The sequence below is a fragment of the Aplysia californica genome, unplaced genomic scaffold (assembly GCF_000002075.1).
Source record: "Aplysia californica isolate F4 #8 unplaced genomic scaffold, AplCal3.0 scaffold00241, whole genome shotgun sequence".
In the NCBI taxonomy this organism is placed as follows: domain Eukaryota; kingdom Metazoa; phylum Mollusca; class Gastropoda; order Aplysiida; family Aplysiidae; genus Aplysia; species Aplysia californica.
This window is the reverse complement of record NW_004797511.1, coordinates 132,116-149,857: the sequence shown is the minus strand read 5'-3', so window position 1 is coordinate 149,857 and position 17,742 is coordinate 132,116. Positions and strand designations below refer to the sequence as shown.

The following is a 17,742-nucleotide window of genomic DNA, read 5'->3' as shown; positions in this document are numbered from 1 at the left end:
CGCGTCCCGAACAGTCCAGTGTTATTGACGCGTACGCGTCCCGAACAGTCCAGTGTTATTGACGCGTACGCGTCCCGAACAGTCCAGTGTTATTGACGCGTACGCGTCCCGAACATCAGAGTCTGCACTTGCTGTCCCTTGATTGAAGGCCGAAAGGATAGCCGTGCACTAGGCCTACAGTACTGGGGCTTGCACAAAGACGGTGAAGCTAGATCTAGATCTAAGCTACTGCTTTTTTTTCTTACGTAAGTTACGTTTTGCGTTCCTGGGCTTGCATCATCACGATGAACGCACGCATGCTGAAGAAGAACTGCAGCTTCCACACTTCCGCATTCGCGAAGACAACAGCTGATGCGCTTCAAGTGCCTGTACTAGATCTTGGCCAACTCTACACACTGTGTGTCTGCCGAGCAATTTGTTGTGCGTGACTGAGCTCCAAGAATCTCTCTCTTTCTCTCTCTCTCTCAAGAAAAAAAAAAAAAAAAGAGCTTGCACACGTACAGGCCTAGATGGAAGACAAAATGTCGTGCATAAATAATACAGTGTGCGAGTACATCACGCAAGTGAACAACGTTGATACAGTATAATTCTGTTTAACTTTAACACAAACCCGTTTTACACTAAAATTTTTGTCAACACGAAACGATTTCAAATCCTTGTTTTTCTTCTCAGTCTTCGACTGAAGAGGGAATTTCTCTAACTGACTCTCTCCGGGCCCTTTTCCCGCTTCGTATAAGTATAAGAGTATGTCGCCTGCTGTTGTCAACATGTCACACAAAGAGCATTGTAAGGCCTAGGCTTGTGCTGTGCGTGTGTGTGTGCGCGCGCGCGTTTGTATGCGTGTGCACTCGCGTTATTGAATTGTATGACGAGAGAGGGGGGATGAGAGTGACATTAGAGAGAGAGGGAGAGAGAGCTAAGACTAAGACCTAGCCTATTATTATGAGAACCTGGACCTCAAAACAAAGCCCCTGAACTGAGACGTTTCACCATCTGCCGCACACGGGAAGTGATTGGGAAAGAAAACTCAGACGTAATCCTGGAATCTTAGCGGCAAAAGTCACTCATCTAATGGGAGCATCCTGTTTTTTTGGGTTTTTAAAAAAAAATTAATTTTCAGATTATCTTGAAAATGCGCAGCGTACTGCGTTTTTAAAAATTTGTTTTTATATTACAAGTACATGTACATGTATTACATTTTCAGGCAAATTTTGTGTAAGAGCTTGTCTCCTTACGCGCAACGCGTCGCGTCAGGTCCTTGTCGCTCAAAAAACAATCAAGTAAGATTATATAAACAAACTATCTACTTACGCGCGGCGCAGCGTCGCGCGATACTGTCGCGTCCGATTGGTCCATGTAGCGATCGAGAGTCTTGTCGCGTGAGACAGACTTGGGGTAGGCAGGTTCAGAGCATCACCAGTGGCCAAATATACCTAGCCAAGGCGTGCCCACAGTCAACACGCCGTGAGTGGGGAGTGTGTGTGTGTGTGTTTGTGGGTGTCAGTGAAGGCAAGGCTCCAGGCTATGTGCCAAAAATAACTTGCTACTGTCTTTCTGTTGTGAACTGCCAATCGCACGTAACGTCGAGTTGCGCAGAAGGAGTCGCTTCTGTCTCACGTGACTGAAAATTTTGGCGCGATGTAGTCGTGTATAAGGATACACACCTCGCGAATGTCGGGCACGACGTTACGTCGCGTCGCGCATAAGGATACATAGTCTTATGAACAAATGTAGGTATTTTTTAGGCGCCCATCGACACAATAATTTACGGTGGATGCCGGGACCAGCATGACGTTCCTATTAATTATAGCCGAACCCAGCAGAAAGACCAAAATACTCACTAAAAATGTTCTCCCCACACGAGAATTGAACTCAGGTCTCCTGCGGGTGAGAGCGAAGGATCTAACCACTATACCACAAAAACAAATACAGACGAGATCTTTCGCTCTCTATGGCCTGGTACCAAGACGACCTTATTACTGTAGGTTAATAATAAGCCCGTCTCGCCAGGTACCCATTCCTATCTGGGCGAGTAGAGGAAAATTCGTGTAGAGTGCCTTTCCCAATGACACAACATCTAAATTGAAAGAGGTCTCAGCAGGCTCATTGTTATCGAGGAAAAAATAGGGGGAGTGTGGGTACGAATATGAATAAGATCAGTTATCATAGTCAAAGAAAGGGGCAGAGTAAAGAAGAATATATACAGACAAAACTGACAGATACACAAATATATAGCAAAACAGAATGGTACCCCGTAGTAAATAAATCGAGAGACAGATTGGTGAAATAAAGTAGCCAAGATAAGGTCTAGTCTGTACAAGCCTGTAGCCAGAACAATTTAAGCTGTAACCTGGAACCCACAAAGGAAAAAGAAAAGAGGAAGGCCGCAGAGCATTTAGTGCCATGATGTGAATATAAACCTATAGAGGCAAGGAGGACTGGACATTGCTGGAAATAGCTGGAGAGAGAGAGGGAAATACAAAAGAAAGATTGAGTATGTTGAACTTGTGATCTTACGATCATTCATGTTATGTTTCAGTAATTAGTCGTGGATTGTTCATTTGTAATTTCAATAAAGCATGGGAGATTCTCAAATTACTCTCACTCTCTCCCTCCCTCCTTCCACCTGAACAGCATGGCTGTTGTCTGCTAATTTATCTGTAGGGCCTTCAATATATACAATCAAAGTGCCTATTTTTGTTTTGTAGGCCTACTTCGTACACTCATCATGACAAGTCAAATTAGTACCGACTCAACAGAGCAGCATCACATACACTGCATTTAATTAAAAAAGGTACAAATCTGGTTTCCTCAGACGGAATAAAAAAGAAAATGAAGCCAGAGAGCTCCAAAACGCAAATTTTATTGCACAAAAAAATTTACTTGCATTTATAAAAGAAGTTTCAACCAAAAGTTCTAAACTATCAGAACTTCTAAAAAAGGCTTAAAGGACCACCCAAAATACTGTGCAGTTTTCTAAAAGAGCAACAGCCATATATGGGGTCACAGCAGAGCCACAGTCGTGTCTTCCAGGAACAAGAAACAGCGCTCTTTGGTTGTATTGAGCAAATACTACATTGGAGGGGGAAGGGGAGGCCTAAACATTACTTTTACCCACAACAACAATGATTTATATTTTACAAGGTACATGTTTTTATGCCCCCAACACACAATTTAGATATTTAGAAGACAGGTTTCCTCCCTGTCAGTGGTCAGGACCTTTTTATTGAAAATAAACCAATAACAGATCTGTATATTTTCTATTGGTTTTTTAAAGTCTAACATGTTACATATTATAAAATCTTCAGCAATGCAAACGACCTGTTTCAAACTAAAAAGGAATAGAAAATTAAGTATACTGTTCGGGAAAAAAATTATGCCTATTCCTGAAAAATTTAAAACTTCACAATAGTGAGTTACTTTCATCTGGTAGGTTGTAAAAATCTTGTATAGTGGGTTGTGAAGTCATCAGATCCAGGCCCTCATTTATAGTATAGTTTCACTTGCATGTATAATAATATCATCACTGTCGCAAACAATCCACTGAAGTCCAAATTTTGAAAATGTTAATTTTTTACACCCTCTCAAAGCTTTATCAAAGATGCACCTTTCAGCATCACCAAAATTCAATTTAATTCTATGGTTAAGGCTTACAATTTTCTTGCTTTTCATGATTCCTGATAGATCTAGGCACAACACAACAAAAACTAGATTTTTTTGTCTCTGGTGTAAAAACTACCCAAACTGACTTAAACTTAGGTGGATTGCTTGCGACACCGGCAATATATTGTTTTTGGGGAGGTAGTCCATGAATTAAAAAAAAATTAAGAGCACGAAGTAGGTCATGAATCTAAGAAGACTGAAAACTTAAGACAAATAACATTAAAAATAATGAAGCCAACACAAGTGCTAGTCAATACAGAGCCTGCAACCAGCACAATTTCAGCTGTAACCTGGAACCCACGAGGGAAAAAGAAAAGAGGAATGCCACAGAACATTTAGTGCCATGATGCGTATATAACCTATAGAGGCAAGGAGGACTGGACATTCCTGGAGACAGCTGGAGAGAGAGGGAGAGGGAGAGAGAGAGGGGGGGGAGAGGGAGAGAGAGAGGGGGGGGAGAGAGAGAGAGAGAGAGACAGAGACAGAGACAGAGAGACAGAGAGACAGAGAGAGAAAGAGACAGAGCAGACGGACACAACACTTGGGCTGGTTATGCTCCACAAGGGACCAGAGGCAGTTAGTAAAGAAAAATACTATCATGACGAAATCATACATGAAGACCAACAAGACCATTAAAATTTGAAAATTCCAAACTGAGAACGGCATGCAGCATGTGGTCTTGAAGGATCACTGCCTCCACATATATAACAATGGTCATAACATGATTGCAGTACAGTCAAACCTTGTTATATGACCCCCCATTATACCGCCAGCCCTGCTTTGTCAACGTATGAAAAGAAACGCCTCTATAGATAAACATAGTTAATGGTGAAAACGGCTGTTGCTTGTTTCATATTCTCAACATCAGAGTTTTGAAAAATGGGTGTAACTGTATATGTTTAACATCTTTTGCAACACTGTAAATTTATTAAATATGAGGGGTCTCCGAATTTAATGTTCATCTCTGATAGGACCGAGCCAAATGGGAAAATAAGAGTAAAGAGCGTTTCCTAGTTGGACACAACATCGGATCAAGCTGAGCCGCAAAACCCCCGAACCCACAATCTCCCAATTTCAAGTCCTGTAGCTAAACTACTAGTCTACTAACCTAGATTTTTTTTTTCATTGCCTAATTTATAAAGTTGAGTAAAGTAAGCACTACTTTTTAAACTTTATCTTAGAACACAAAAAATGACTTCTGCAAATGTTTTATTAACGTACTGCACTTAGGGACTGTTCACAAATGACGTCAGCTAAAAATTTGGCCAAAAATGATCCCCCCTCCCCCTTGCCCTTTTCTGTCATCCTTCCCAGGAACCCCCCCACCCCCCTTGACATCAACCAAAATGCACATGTACATGTAGGATGCTATTGTTTATTAAAGAATACAACAAAGAAAGACTTGAACTGTCGAATTATTTATTAACAACTTTAACTAATCAAAATAATTAACTGTGTTAATTTTAGACAGCGAAAATGTGATCTATAATATTTTTTTTTCCTTTCTTTTGTTTTCTTTTCCCCCCAGCCTTTTAGAGCATCACGTTTGATGTCAAACTTTGTAAGGACCCCCATGTCAATTTTTCATCGACCCCCGAGCTGACGTCATTAATGAACGGTCCTTTACATATCTAGAAGCATGGCGTGATTTCCGTACACTGCTCATTCATAATTCCTCACTACGTCGAAGGCAGGGTTGTCCAGATCAACACGAGATGGGTAGATGACTCGTAAGTTTCCCTGAGAATCTAGAATTTTCACTTGCTCGACTGTCAGAGACTGTGGGAATCTCATCCGGCTGGTGTCCACGGCCTCTTTCTTTCCCTTACTCTCTGCAATTTCCCCTTCACCAGCATCACCACCTGAACATTACGAGAAAAGAAATAACAGAATATCAAACACACAATTCAAAATAAACAGTAGAGTCCATTTAAATCAAAATCTATGGAACCGCTGGACTTTCTTCGACCTGTTTGGGTTTTCAGGGTAGAGAGGTTGTTTTAAAAATTCAGTCAGCTGAAAAGAGATGAGATAACATCCTAGGTACAAACAACAAACAGATGTACCCAGATGTCTGCAGAATATCAGTCATCATTATCATCACCATCACCATCATAATCACCTTTCTCATCCAGGATTAAAAAATAAGCAACAGAGAAACATTTTACTTATTCTGTATCTTAGGCTAGCTTCTTGAAATTATTCCATGTCATTCAATTTTTCTGAGTATCATTCTCTGTGAACCTTCTCCAGGTTACAAGTGGCCTGCCATTTGATCTGTAACTCTGTGGATCCCAATCCAACACCTTTGTTATGCAGTACATGAGCAACCACACACCAGGAAAAATGGACCATTTTTAATTCCCTGAGCGGTATGGTTACCTTAACTCTTTAACCCTTTCAATGCCGCAGGTAAATAGGCCCCCGTGCCAGGGAAATCCCGTGAATCAAGGCTACTCAGGGGTGACCCCACTCTACATCCCATAACTTTTTTAATTATAGGAATATTTTCTCATGAATTTCTGCATGTACATTCTACATTGAACCACATCTACTGATATAATTTTGGGGGGATTTCATTGAGAGATAGTTGGAGAAAAGTTGGAGTAAGTAACATGATGCCAAAAACAATACCACCAAACAAAATAAACAACACATATTCGAGTAATGATAAATTGAGACCAAAATAAAGGGAATGCATGTTGTGAGAGTGTTTGCAGGTAAAGAGGAAGTGTCAAGACGCTATTCCTACGTTATACAACGCTCATTCAATCCATTTATATACAGTGGAATCCTGTTATAATGAGAGGGAGAGGATCTGTACTAAATGGCCGTTATAGCAGGATTCTCGTTTCAAGGGATCCAGTAATAAATTCAAAGTAAATCATAAAGTAGGCCTAATCGATGAGTTTGGTGTTCTGTCTATTTCTTTTCGTTATCTCCCCTGATGATGATGTTGCTCAACATGACTCTAGATCTAGGTCTTACTTGATCAAAAATCGAATTAGGTTTCTTTTTCTAGCATTAGTGATGTTGACAGCTAGGCGTTGGCGATCAGAACAAAAAGTTCTCTAGGCTAACTCGCCCGCTGTGCTTTCCCCCACCCCACCACACCCTGTGGTGCGTTCCCTTGCACATGTCACACATTCGCTTCATCCATCACAGCACGGTGACCTCTCCATCCCCGCATCGGAAAAAAGAGAGGCATAATAGGCCTAGATAATCTAAACTAGGCTGACCTATCATTATCAGGCAATGCGTTCTGCTTCACAATGGCTTGTTTGTGCGTGCCACACCCTCCCCACTCATTCGCTTCGGCCTTCATCGTTGGCACACATGGGCTGTCCCATTCTTTGTTTCGCTAGATCACCAACAAGTTTCTCAACTGACGAGGTTTTACATTGTGTATTATTAACCTGTCTATACGCTGTGCACAGCATCAGGAACATTCCACAATAATCGACTCACGCGTTTATCTGATTGCGCTATAGCGGTATTTTATTTACAAAGATAAAGAAGGAAAAAAACCCAGGGTTTTAGAATACAGGGGAACTCGGATTCAACGAGCTCGGATTCAACGACAACTCGGATTCAACGAGATGAGATAGATTCCCCGTTTTTTTTCTTTCTTTAAAATCAATAAAAATAACCTGGATTCAACGAGCACTTAAATCAGCGAGCTCGGATTCAACGAGGTCGCTTCCAGGGTGAACAGCTCCCGCAGATGTGGCTCCGCTCATTTTTCTCCCATGTTGTTGACACGTGCACGTGTCTACTCTGGCGTGTGTCGGGGTCAGATGGGTGGCCTGAACACGTGTGGCTGTGTGTGCGTGTGTCGGAGGGGGGAGGGGGGGGAAGGGGGCACTAGCGGTCCAGGCGTTGAACATCGCAGATAGAAACGCGTCAGTCTTTTTTTTTTCCTCGGCAACTGATCACTATTACAATGATAAGCTAGTCTTGACGTAGATCTACATAAAGAATCGTGCGTTGGTCTATGGAATCAAAAGGTACCGTATGCTAGGCTCTACACAGCAACACAACTTTTTGGTAAACAATCGAGATGACTCAGGCGTGTGCATTTGAACAAATCGGGTCTTTTTTTACACAGCACATAATATGCAGGCATTTCAGGCACTACTTGTGACTTCTCTTTATGCATTACTTACTTAGTGCCCGTAATTATCTACACAAAACCTCCTGTTTACTATAACGAACACTCGGATTTAACGAGATTTTAGGTCAGGCCCGGTGACCTCGTTGAATCCGAGTTCTACTGTAATGCCTTTATCACAGACTTCTCGTTATTTCAGGACTCGTTATACGTGGACTCCACTGTACATACATGTAAGCCCATCTGTGTTTACTGCCAGTAAATCATTTTTGTGAGGTAGATGTGTTAGATATAGATCTAATTTTCTCTTCGAGCTAAAATCTGAATCTGACGCTTTCAAATGTGTGGGAAAAGGAGGTAAACATAAAGGGAAGGTACCCCAATAATAATTTCAAGATTTTAGCAGTAACTTCCCTTATAATTGGTATCAAAACAACCTCTGTCACAGTCCCGTAAATTCTAGGGGCCTAAGTCACAGCATTACACAGTTCCGGCCCGTAAATTCAATGGGCGCGGCAACGAAAAGGTTAAACCCCATCAAACGCTGGGAGCATCCGGAAGTAATAACCCTGTTCCCCATCGGACGCTGGGAGCGTCCAGTACTAGTGACAACTGTTTCATTTCATTTAGTGCTAGTTTTTGCTTGTTTTTCGGAACTATTCCCGAACCAAGTTTTTTAACAAGTTATGACTAAGCGTCGATCCCCATTTAGAAGTTGGAGGCAAGCTTTTGGGGTTATAATGACATGTAGTGCACCAGGTTTAGGTGGCTGTGGAAAAAACTCAGAGAAACAGTGCAAAAAACTCAGGATTTAAAGAGTTAAGAGGTTGCCGCGATATGGGGGGGGGGGGGGGGGGGTGCAGGTAGAGGATACACTCTCAGTTGCAGATGGTGTGGAGCAAAGTCAGGTCCCTCCGCATGCTGTACTTAACATACAAATCCACAAACTCACACCCGCAGGTTTCAGTTACAGTGTGCCAACAACCATAGACACAGACATATCCTTAATTAATCAAAAACGTAATCAATTTCTTGGCAAGGGTACAAACAACATTATAGATTAGAGTCGCCATGAAAATGTAAAAATAACGATCATATTAAATATATATATACATATATATCACGGCGCACCGGCAGTGGAATTTTAGTTGCCGCGGGGGGTTCCCCGCCGGGCGCCTTATCACGTCGGGGTCACAGGGGTCAGCTCCCTGTCGCCGCTCTGTCTGGGCCGACTTGATTTTTGGTACTTTTCAACGTACAATTTTAGGTGTATCCTTGTATTTATGGTAATTCTCATTTAGTGCACCCAAAGCATGTATTTCTGCTCTTGAGACTCAAAAAAGAACGGACGTTGTAACTTGTCTGGTTATTTCGTTAGACGCGCTGGAGTCGGCAATGCTAAATTGTAATTTTTTTTGGACTAGCTTGAATGAAAAAAAACCAATATATAAAAAAAAGGCCTTGTCAAAATCTGTTGAACTTTTGGAACATGAACGACATAGCATTGGTGCAGATACTCAGAAAAGATGGTATCTGCGTATATAATAGAAAGCTGTAATTTTGCAACTTTATCCATCGGGCAGACAATTCGCTATGAAGCAATGCCTCTAAATACAACTTTATGAGTCTTAATATAATCGTGAATATTCACATATTTCCTCGAAAGTTTATAAAAGTTACCATGAAGTTTCTCTATGAAAAGTACAAATCGATTTTAGTGCTAGAATACATCTTCAATGTAGATCTAATACACGACTAGTATCTGTTACACTCCAGAAATTCCTTACTTTTCTTAAAACTATGCTAAGTCTAGGTTTTGTAACTTGACTGAATAATAGGGATGATTTCTCGTAATTGGGTTATAAGAATAATTTCTAGTTTTCCAGGGACACTGAATCAGCACCAGACTTTTCCTAGCTTTATTTTTCATTTCTATGACCATTTGCAATAACTGACAATGTGACTGATTTCTTTACATTCATAATTGTGTCCGCGCATATTTCCAACACAAAAACTAAGAATGAATGTGTTAGCTGTCATTATTTTTATTCCATACAAGAAGTTTATCTCTACCCATGTATTTACATGGTTTTGTGGTTTTTTTAATCGCTTAGATTCTCTTTTTAGTTGTATGCAGGCTGCCACAGACACAGCATGATTCATGAACAAACGCAGAGTAACTTTCTCTTGTATATAGTAAAATAAGAGCTAACGCTGATCGTCTTCAGTTAAAAAATGCAAATGTGCATCTTTGTTCTCTTATAACTCGACTATTTCTACTCGCGCAGATTTAAGATTTCTCATGGTAAAAGACATGATATTCGTAGTCAGTTTAACACAGATTTGGAGAGATCTGTCGTGCCTTTTTTAAATTAACAATAATTTATTCATAAGTTTATAACTAAACTAGGACAAATTGGGTACTCTACAAACACTTGTCTAGAACAAAAACTAAGGCAGAGAAATTAACCATTCTAACGCAGAATAAATCTTAAGACATTGAGCTTTTAGTACATCCGCGTAATGGTTTGCTATGTGGAATGGGGAAAAAGTTATATCGTTTTAAACATAGTCAAAAATGCGAACTTCCTAACCGACACCGGCAAAGTCGCTTCAGGGCTCATTAACCCAGTGACCTCGAGCCGGGGAGCTCCGGCGGGCTGCTGAGTCACGCGAACTAAAAGTAACAGAATTGGGCGAAAATGAAGCCGTGATATATAAATATATTATAGCTCCTACAACAGATGCCAAACCTCCAGTTTTCACATGTTGCAACTATCCATTTTGTGGTCTATAAAGTTGATGAAAACTGTTTTGCAAACTTTCATTTCACTTCTAAGAAGCTAATCTGCTCAAGAAAATTTTTTTAAGCAGCTTGCAGTAAGCTTTTTAAAGTCTGTGCACTAACTTTGAAGAACTGTCAGCTGGTCAGACCTGTGAGATACATGAACTTTCCGTAGACCTCCAGTAATTTCTAACCAAATGGGCAGCTTCTTGTCCACCCTTCATCCATCTTTCTGTCAATGGAACATGCACTTCATTTTATACAAATTTTCCCATTTGGCTCAGACCTATCTAAGATGTATATTGAATTCGGAGGTCCCACATTTGAAATGACCTTACTGTGTTGCAAGGGGCGTTAAACCTATACAATTCCCCACATTTTTTCTGCACTCCCTGGGTTTTTTTAAAACATAAATTCAAACAAGGGCAGCTCAGTAGCGCATCCACCCACCAGTCGCGGCAGCAGGGGTTCCAACTCCGGTCAGCAGAGTGGCCAGCAGGAGTTCCTCCATGGCTTTCTTACACAGCTCCAGACTCAAGGAGCTCGTCACTTCCACGAGGATGTCCGTGGTCTCTTTGGAAATCTGGAAAGCACACGTTAGAGTTAATTTGAGGTTCACGGTAAGAAAGCACATATGATCAGTTTCAGTGATGGTAAGATTTATTTTTATGACATTTGCAACAGAGTAGGTCATATATATATACATGCTCAATATTCAAGGTTTAACTAATAAAAAACATGCAAAGAAAAGAGGAGGAGAAATAAGGATGACCAATGTTTAAAAGGAAAGGAGAAAACCTCATCAGAGCAACTGCCAACCACCCATGCATGATCAATGACCATGACAGCATCTGACACAGAACAGAAAAGGACAATCAAAAACACAGGAAAGAAGCAGAACATCTGTCAACCAACCAAGAACTGGAACCTGAAACAAATAAGTACATAGAAAACATTAAACAACATAAAAAAATAAAACTTATAAAATAAACCAAAACAAACAAAGAACAACAAAATAGAGACTTAGTGAACATATCACATAAAAACAGAACTAACTAGAAAAAAAAGCAACAACAATCTAAGATACAAGTCAGAAATCTCTCACTAGCTGTTGCAACAAAATCAATGCACACAGAGTAAACACACCCCGGGGTGGTGCTACCGACGGTAGGGTCTTTAGGCCATTCCCAAAGGGGGGACATTAACATGTTCTTATGCATAGTACAATTGTAAATGGGCTGATTCATCAATGTCATGCTTATAACTGTGCCTGAATTGCAACAGGGAACTGCTGCTTTCTCTTTCCTAATCCTTACCATCATCATTTTTCCTCTACTTCTTTAGTATATTTGTCACACTCTTGTGATCCGTTATTTCCGGGGAGCCTTGATAGTCGAAGCAGACTTTGTGCTGTTGAGGCTAGAGACGTGAGCAGAGTAGGCCTGATTCCCTGTATGGACTTCTCAGTTGACATCCACCCCTTGGTGCTCATACGACCTTATGCAGTTGCGAGCGACGTAAAAACGCTACTAAAACTAAACACAAAAATAAAAACTTATCTGAAATGACCAAATTCACTTACTTTACTTTTCTCGCTGTTTGTGATCGGGGGGAAGGAGATAACATCACCCTCAGAGTCTCGCACACACGGGTAATGGCTTTTGTCCTTCAGCAAGTCCAGGTACCTAGATGGTACAATGATGTGATGATGGAAATATCAAAATACAGTAAGTAAGTGAAGTCTTCTCGAACCCAGACCTGTTAGAAGACCACCAGATTTTCTTTGGTCTAGGCTGCTTTCCGTGTAGAGAGGTTGCTCAAAAAGACAGAAAAAAGGAGGGATTTTATTTTTAAAATGTGACAGATAGAATCTTTCCTTTGTGGACTGTCACCCTACGATTTATTTGAGATTACATTTTAAATCACTGACTTGCCATAGTGGCTAATCACTTGCACCTGGCTTAGTGTTGTTGTTAAAAAAAGTCACTGTTAGAAAATTCCCACCGCTGCTAGCTTGCTTGTGGGCTTCACAACCGCATTTGGCAGGCAAGCTATGCCAGGAAAGGAAAGATAATGATGAAATGTGTGTCCAACAACAGAAAAGCTTTTAAAATCTACCAGTGGAAGGGCAAGACTATGGGAATCTATTAAAATACATATTGGATAGATGGTAAACAGTTGAAATTGTCGAAGACAGCAATCAATTGTCAAAAAGTAAAAGAAAAGTCGCCATCTTACATAGTGTCATTAGTAAGTAAAAAATATATGCAAGGGGGAATGGGAAGTGGCCATTTGTACAGGTGACAATCTTACACAGATATATGGCCTTTAGAGCAGGTCTGGCTGTACTCTCACAGGTTCAAAACACAGAAAAAATTTAAACAGTTCTGAATGTGTGATGCATTTTTAAGAGAGAGTAACTGTGTGTTGTTGTGATCGTTGTATCATGCGAGTTATGTCCTATATATATCTGTGTGTATCACATGACCATTAAAATGTGTTTTTCACAAATCACTCAGGAATCACGGCAGTTCAGAATAAACTCTTAAGCAAGTAACACGTGTCGTGTTGAAGATATTATAGAATGTAAGACGGTTGTTCGAAATCCAGCAAAAGCAGAGTCAACTGGCAGCAAAACACCTCACAAAATTCGACCTACAGAAAGCATTTTTAAACTTTCAACTTTTTCAAGTACACACAATAATCACTTAAATTTCAACCCAGAGATAGAATAGAACCCCCAGAGAAAGTCTAAGAAAACAGCATGAACATTTTGATTTACTACTTTCTATGACTTTGAAGGAAAACAACATTCATGTACAAAAAAAGTAATAACTTTTTAGTTTTAAATCAAAGTTTTAAGGCACTTACAAGTCACATTAGTGCCCAAGACTAGAGGTTAAATTACAAGAGAGCAACAAACACAAAGAAGAAAGAGGAAAGATAAGTACGGCTGTTTGATAGGAAAGAACCTTGGAGCAAACCACACTAGAGCACTCGCCAACAACCCATTACAGAGAAACACACAATTTATATAAAGACAATGTAGGAACATCCAAGAAAACAAGTCTCACTCACTTATGCACACCACTCAGCATATTTTTTTTCTTTTCTTTGCGGACAGCCTCTGCCTCATCCCTCAGTTCCTTCATTAGTGCTTCCGCTGTTGTTGTCTTTGCCTTGAACAAGGGCGTGATCTGTAAAATAAAAATGCCAGTAGTGGCACATTCATTCAAACTGTGAAAACAGTCTTCTTTTAAATGAACAGTCATTTTTGTGTCACAAATGTAAGGATGTTTAAGCCCCGACTTGCCATGTAAACCCCCCCCCCCCCCCCCCCCACACACACACACAAAGTCTAAGACACTAATCAAAAGAAAGGCACAGTTACACAGCAATTTAGGAGTAGGAGAAAAAGTCTTTAAAAAACTTGTGCACAGTAGTGACCCTCCAATCCAATGTTATTATATAATAGAAGTCAAATAAGATTTTCATTACCCCATGAAGCCATTTTGTGTTAATAAACTAACGTGAAAGATTTAAAAAAATAAAACAATGAACAAGCATTAAATATCGATCGCTATTTCCTCCATTCCTAATATTCCTATACTTTCTCAACAATATAATACGGTACTATCATGTGCAAGAATGTTCTTCGACTAATCAATAAACATAAATTTGTTACCTGTATTTCACTAGGCAGGGCCGCATCATATACAAGTGGTGCTTTTACCAGTTTCAGGTCATGGGTGGCGATAGTGGAGGCCTGACGTTTGTCACAAACAGTTTCGTGTAGTCTTGTCTGAAAAATTGAAAATCATAAAATATTTTGCAAAGCTTCACAGATCGAAGGGAACGGAGAGAGAAGAATAAAGAGAAAGGGATAGAGAGAGAGGGAGAAAGAGGGAGAAAGAGAGGTGGGGGGGGGGGGTAGAGAGGAGATCAGGTTGATGAAGAGAGAGTCAGACTGAAGAAAGAGAAGACATGAGAGAGTAGAGATAAAAAATAAAAGCTTCTAATAAAGACATGCTTAAACATACTCTTCTCTATCAGTTTCTAAGTATAGAACTAACAGTGCTCAGTACTCTAAGGATTCTCCAGGCTAAGGACAAATTATTAAACTTGACTAGATTTTCTAGATCTAGCCATCTTTCAAAAAAAGGGGAAAAAAAGCGACTCAAAATTAAAATTTGAACGGTGTATTGGTTGGACAAGTATGCAGGAAAACATCTTCTGAGAATTTCAGAGTTGAAAAAACACTGACCTGTAAATTGATGAATCTTTTGAACATGTTGTTCGATTTAGAAAAATCTAGGTTCCGTATGATGCAGCACACGATGTATTGTCGCACACCCATCACAGGTTGGGTCACCGATATTGTCACTCCTCCCTCCGATTCAAACTGTAGGACTGAGATCACATCACGCTGTACGTCCCCTTCATCTTTCTTGTCCCCTTTTTTCTTCTTGTGTTTTGTTTTGTGATTATCCTTCTTACTGTCTTTATTTCGACTGTCTGTTGCATTTCGTTTTTCAAGCAATGTTCCAAGATAACTGAGCAATGACTTTGTTGAGTGATCTGCTAGTTTAAGCATCTTTCTGTCTTTCATTTTATTATCAGCTATTATAAGTTCTTTCAGTTTAGGACTTTCAGACAACTCGAGAGGGAGTGTGTCAAGCTTGTTTGAAGCAACATTCAACTTCATAAGATGAGGCAATTGTGAGAGTTCTGGAGGTAGATCAGTGATGCTATTGCAGTCTGCTTCAATCTGGCTTAATAGACACAGACTAGGGTCACATATACCCTCAGGCAGGCATGATAATTTGTTTTTAGAAATGCTCACAAATGCAAGTTGCTTCAAGTTCGAAATGTCCGGAAACGAAGTCAACATATTTAGGTTTGTGTTCAAAGACTGCAGATTGGTGAGTTTCACTAACGATTCAGGTAACAATGTTAGCTTATTTCCAGATACATCTAGTGACTTTAAAGACTTGAGGTTACCAACTGTGTCTGGCAGCTGAGTCAGCTGGTTATTCTCCAGAGAGAGATTCATCAGATTGACTAAACCACCTAACCCGTCTGAGATGGCAGGAAGAGGAGTCCCTGCGATCTTCAAATTGTTGAGATTCTCTAAAGTGAAAATCGTATCATCAAGGCCAGATTCTTCAATTCTCTTGTTAACGAGAGAGCCGTGTAACATCAGTTCCCGACGTTTCTCTCGTTGCGCAGTCTCAACCTCCTCCCAGGCGGCTGCCATCTTTCCAGCATGTGTAGCAGTGTAGTGTGTAGCCAAGCAGACAAAAAAGCCCCTTGGCCAAGGCCTACAATACATACAACAGATTGTGCAACAACACCAATGATAGTACATAACAAGATGGGCCACTTCTCTCTTTGAGCCAATTAAAAAAGTGTCCTCAAAATTTGGTGGCGCCCTCTTCACAAAAGCGCACTCTTTGCGAACAGAGTTACCCTACTTGAGTTTTTAAAAATCAAAGTGAAACTAGCAAGTTTTGGGATAAATTTCGGAAGAACGCTTTTTAAAAATGGTTACGCTGACAAAAAACCTCTTCCGGAGGAAAGGGTGATTGTTTTCTTCGTTTAATTTGACTTTAGAATGAAAGGCGAGAGGTCATTAAAGTATAAATAACCTAAAACTCTGCACTGAACGAACTCGAACTGCTGATGAACAGCAGTCGATCTGCGCACGCAAGGAGGTGCTATTCCTATTCTTCTTCTGGAAAAACGAAAGAGAGCTTCAAAACAGACTGCAGCGCCATCTGAAGCAAAGAGCATACTTCCTGCGGACACTTTTTAGGCTGAGTGACCCATCTTGTCTTGTACTATCTTTGACAACACCGTCCGCGGAGTCTGGACTCGACTACAAGTCCCACGCAAGAGCTCAGTAGTCGAACATTCCGTAGTTCATTGAGCGCCTTCTTGAAAGTCTGGAATATTTGAATTTTTTTGTTTGCGTGCACTTTTTATAGCAAAATTGCAGAGGCTGATAAAGAATGACTTACGAGTAGAAATTGAACTGATGGGGATAATTATGTAAGCCTAGCCTATACATTATTTTGAGAAACTCTAAGCAGAGAATTGAACAACAACAACAACAACAACTACTACTACTACTACTACTACTACTACTACTACTACTACTACTACTACTACTCAACAACAACCAAAAAGAAGCATCAGCAGTGCTGTTTGCAAAAGTAGAGGCATCCCCGTCGTTTTCACGAAGACCACGAAAATCAACAATGATCTGGTTAGGGAAATTATAATTTGATCATCCGATCAAAACACTAAAATAGAAACTCAGCATTAGTTGTTTTTTTCAATTTTGGCTTTACTTCAAACTCTTTTTGAAAGACTTAGACGGTGGAGCCTAAGGCCATGAACAATAAAATTGAACATAGCCAAAATTATGCCTTGTGGCTACATGTATTTTCTATTTTTAAAGGAATCGAGTATATCATCAGAGACTGACGATTCTTTTTTTTTATACCGCGAATACAGTGATTTTTAGCTGCTAGAATCTACCTGCTTGGTTCGGGAGAAAATGGCAAAGCTTGGCAGTAGAAAAAAAATGGTCAAAGTCCAGCCATGATGCGAGGAAAAAGTATTCGTTTTTTAACCGAACAAATAGGCACCTGTTTTCTAAAAAGCCAACTAATCGAATAAATGAATAGCTCTTCGGTTGTTGTTGTTGTTGTTTTTGTTGTTGTTACTTCTTGGTGGTATTTTGTTGTTTTGTTGTTTTTGTTTTTTGCGTTGTTCTTCTTGTTGTTGTCTTTTCGGGGGGGGGGGGGGGGGGGGTTATGGGCGTGGCCCCTAGGTGGGCAGTTTACACCCAGAAACCTTTATACTCTGTTTCAGAGAGGTTTATTTAGAAATTACATATTCTATACTGATTTCAAAGAGAACAACTTTTATATTTATGTGTAGGTATATACCTGACTTCGAGTTGGAGAAGTAAAGGCGGCGTGGAAAGGAACTGGCCGCCCTACGGCAATTTGCCGAAGGCCCAGGAAGTTGTCTCACTAACAAGGCTATCGCCAATGTCCGGGTCGGAAGCCTGAACAACTTAACCTACTTTATAGTCAAACCTGTGTAAGACGGCCACCATTGGCAAGGAGAAAAGTGGCTGTATAAGACAGGTAGCCGTCTTAGGCAGGACTGA

At 40.4% G+C, this 17,742-nt stretch overlaps 1 protein-coding gene across 1 annotated transcript; it reads right to left on the bottom strand.

The window, feature by feature from the left end:
* Positions 1–2,847: 2,847 nt before the first annotated feature.
* LOC101861211 (leucine-rich repeat-containing protein 47) lies at positions 2,848–15,887 on the bottom strand. Its single transcript, XM_005100230.3, has 6 exons — positions 14,824–15,887; positions 14,245–14,361; positions 13,638–13,756; positions 12,142–12,244; positions 11,010–11,142; positions 2,848–5,525 (listed from the first exon to the last, which is right to left on the bottom strand). Exons 1-6 carry the CDS (start codon positions 15,814–15,816, stop codon positions 5,326–5,328), a joined length of 1,665 nt encoding a protein of 554 aa, XP_005100287.3. The 5' UTR covers positions 15,817–15,887; the 3' UTR covers positions 2,848–5,325.
* Positions 15,888–17,742: the final 1,855 nt, after the last annotated feature.

Excerpts from the sequence above, each read along its gene's own strand:
- LOC101861211 (XM_005100230.3), bottom strand. The coding sequence starts at position 15,816 with ATGGCAGCCGCCTGGGAGGAGGTTGAGACTGCGCAACGAGAGAAACGT. Across the intron at positions 13,757-14,244 it reads CCCTGCCTAGTGAAATACAG|ATCACGCCCTTGTTCAAGGC; the intron begins GTAACAAATTTA and ends TTTATTTTACAG. Across the intron at positions 12,245-13,637 it reads ATGCTGAGTGGTGTGCATAA|GTACCTGGACTTGCTGAAGG; the intron begins GTGAGTGAGACT and ends TGTACCATCTAG.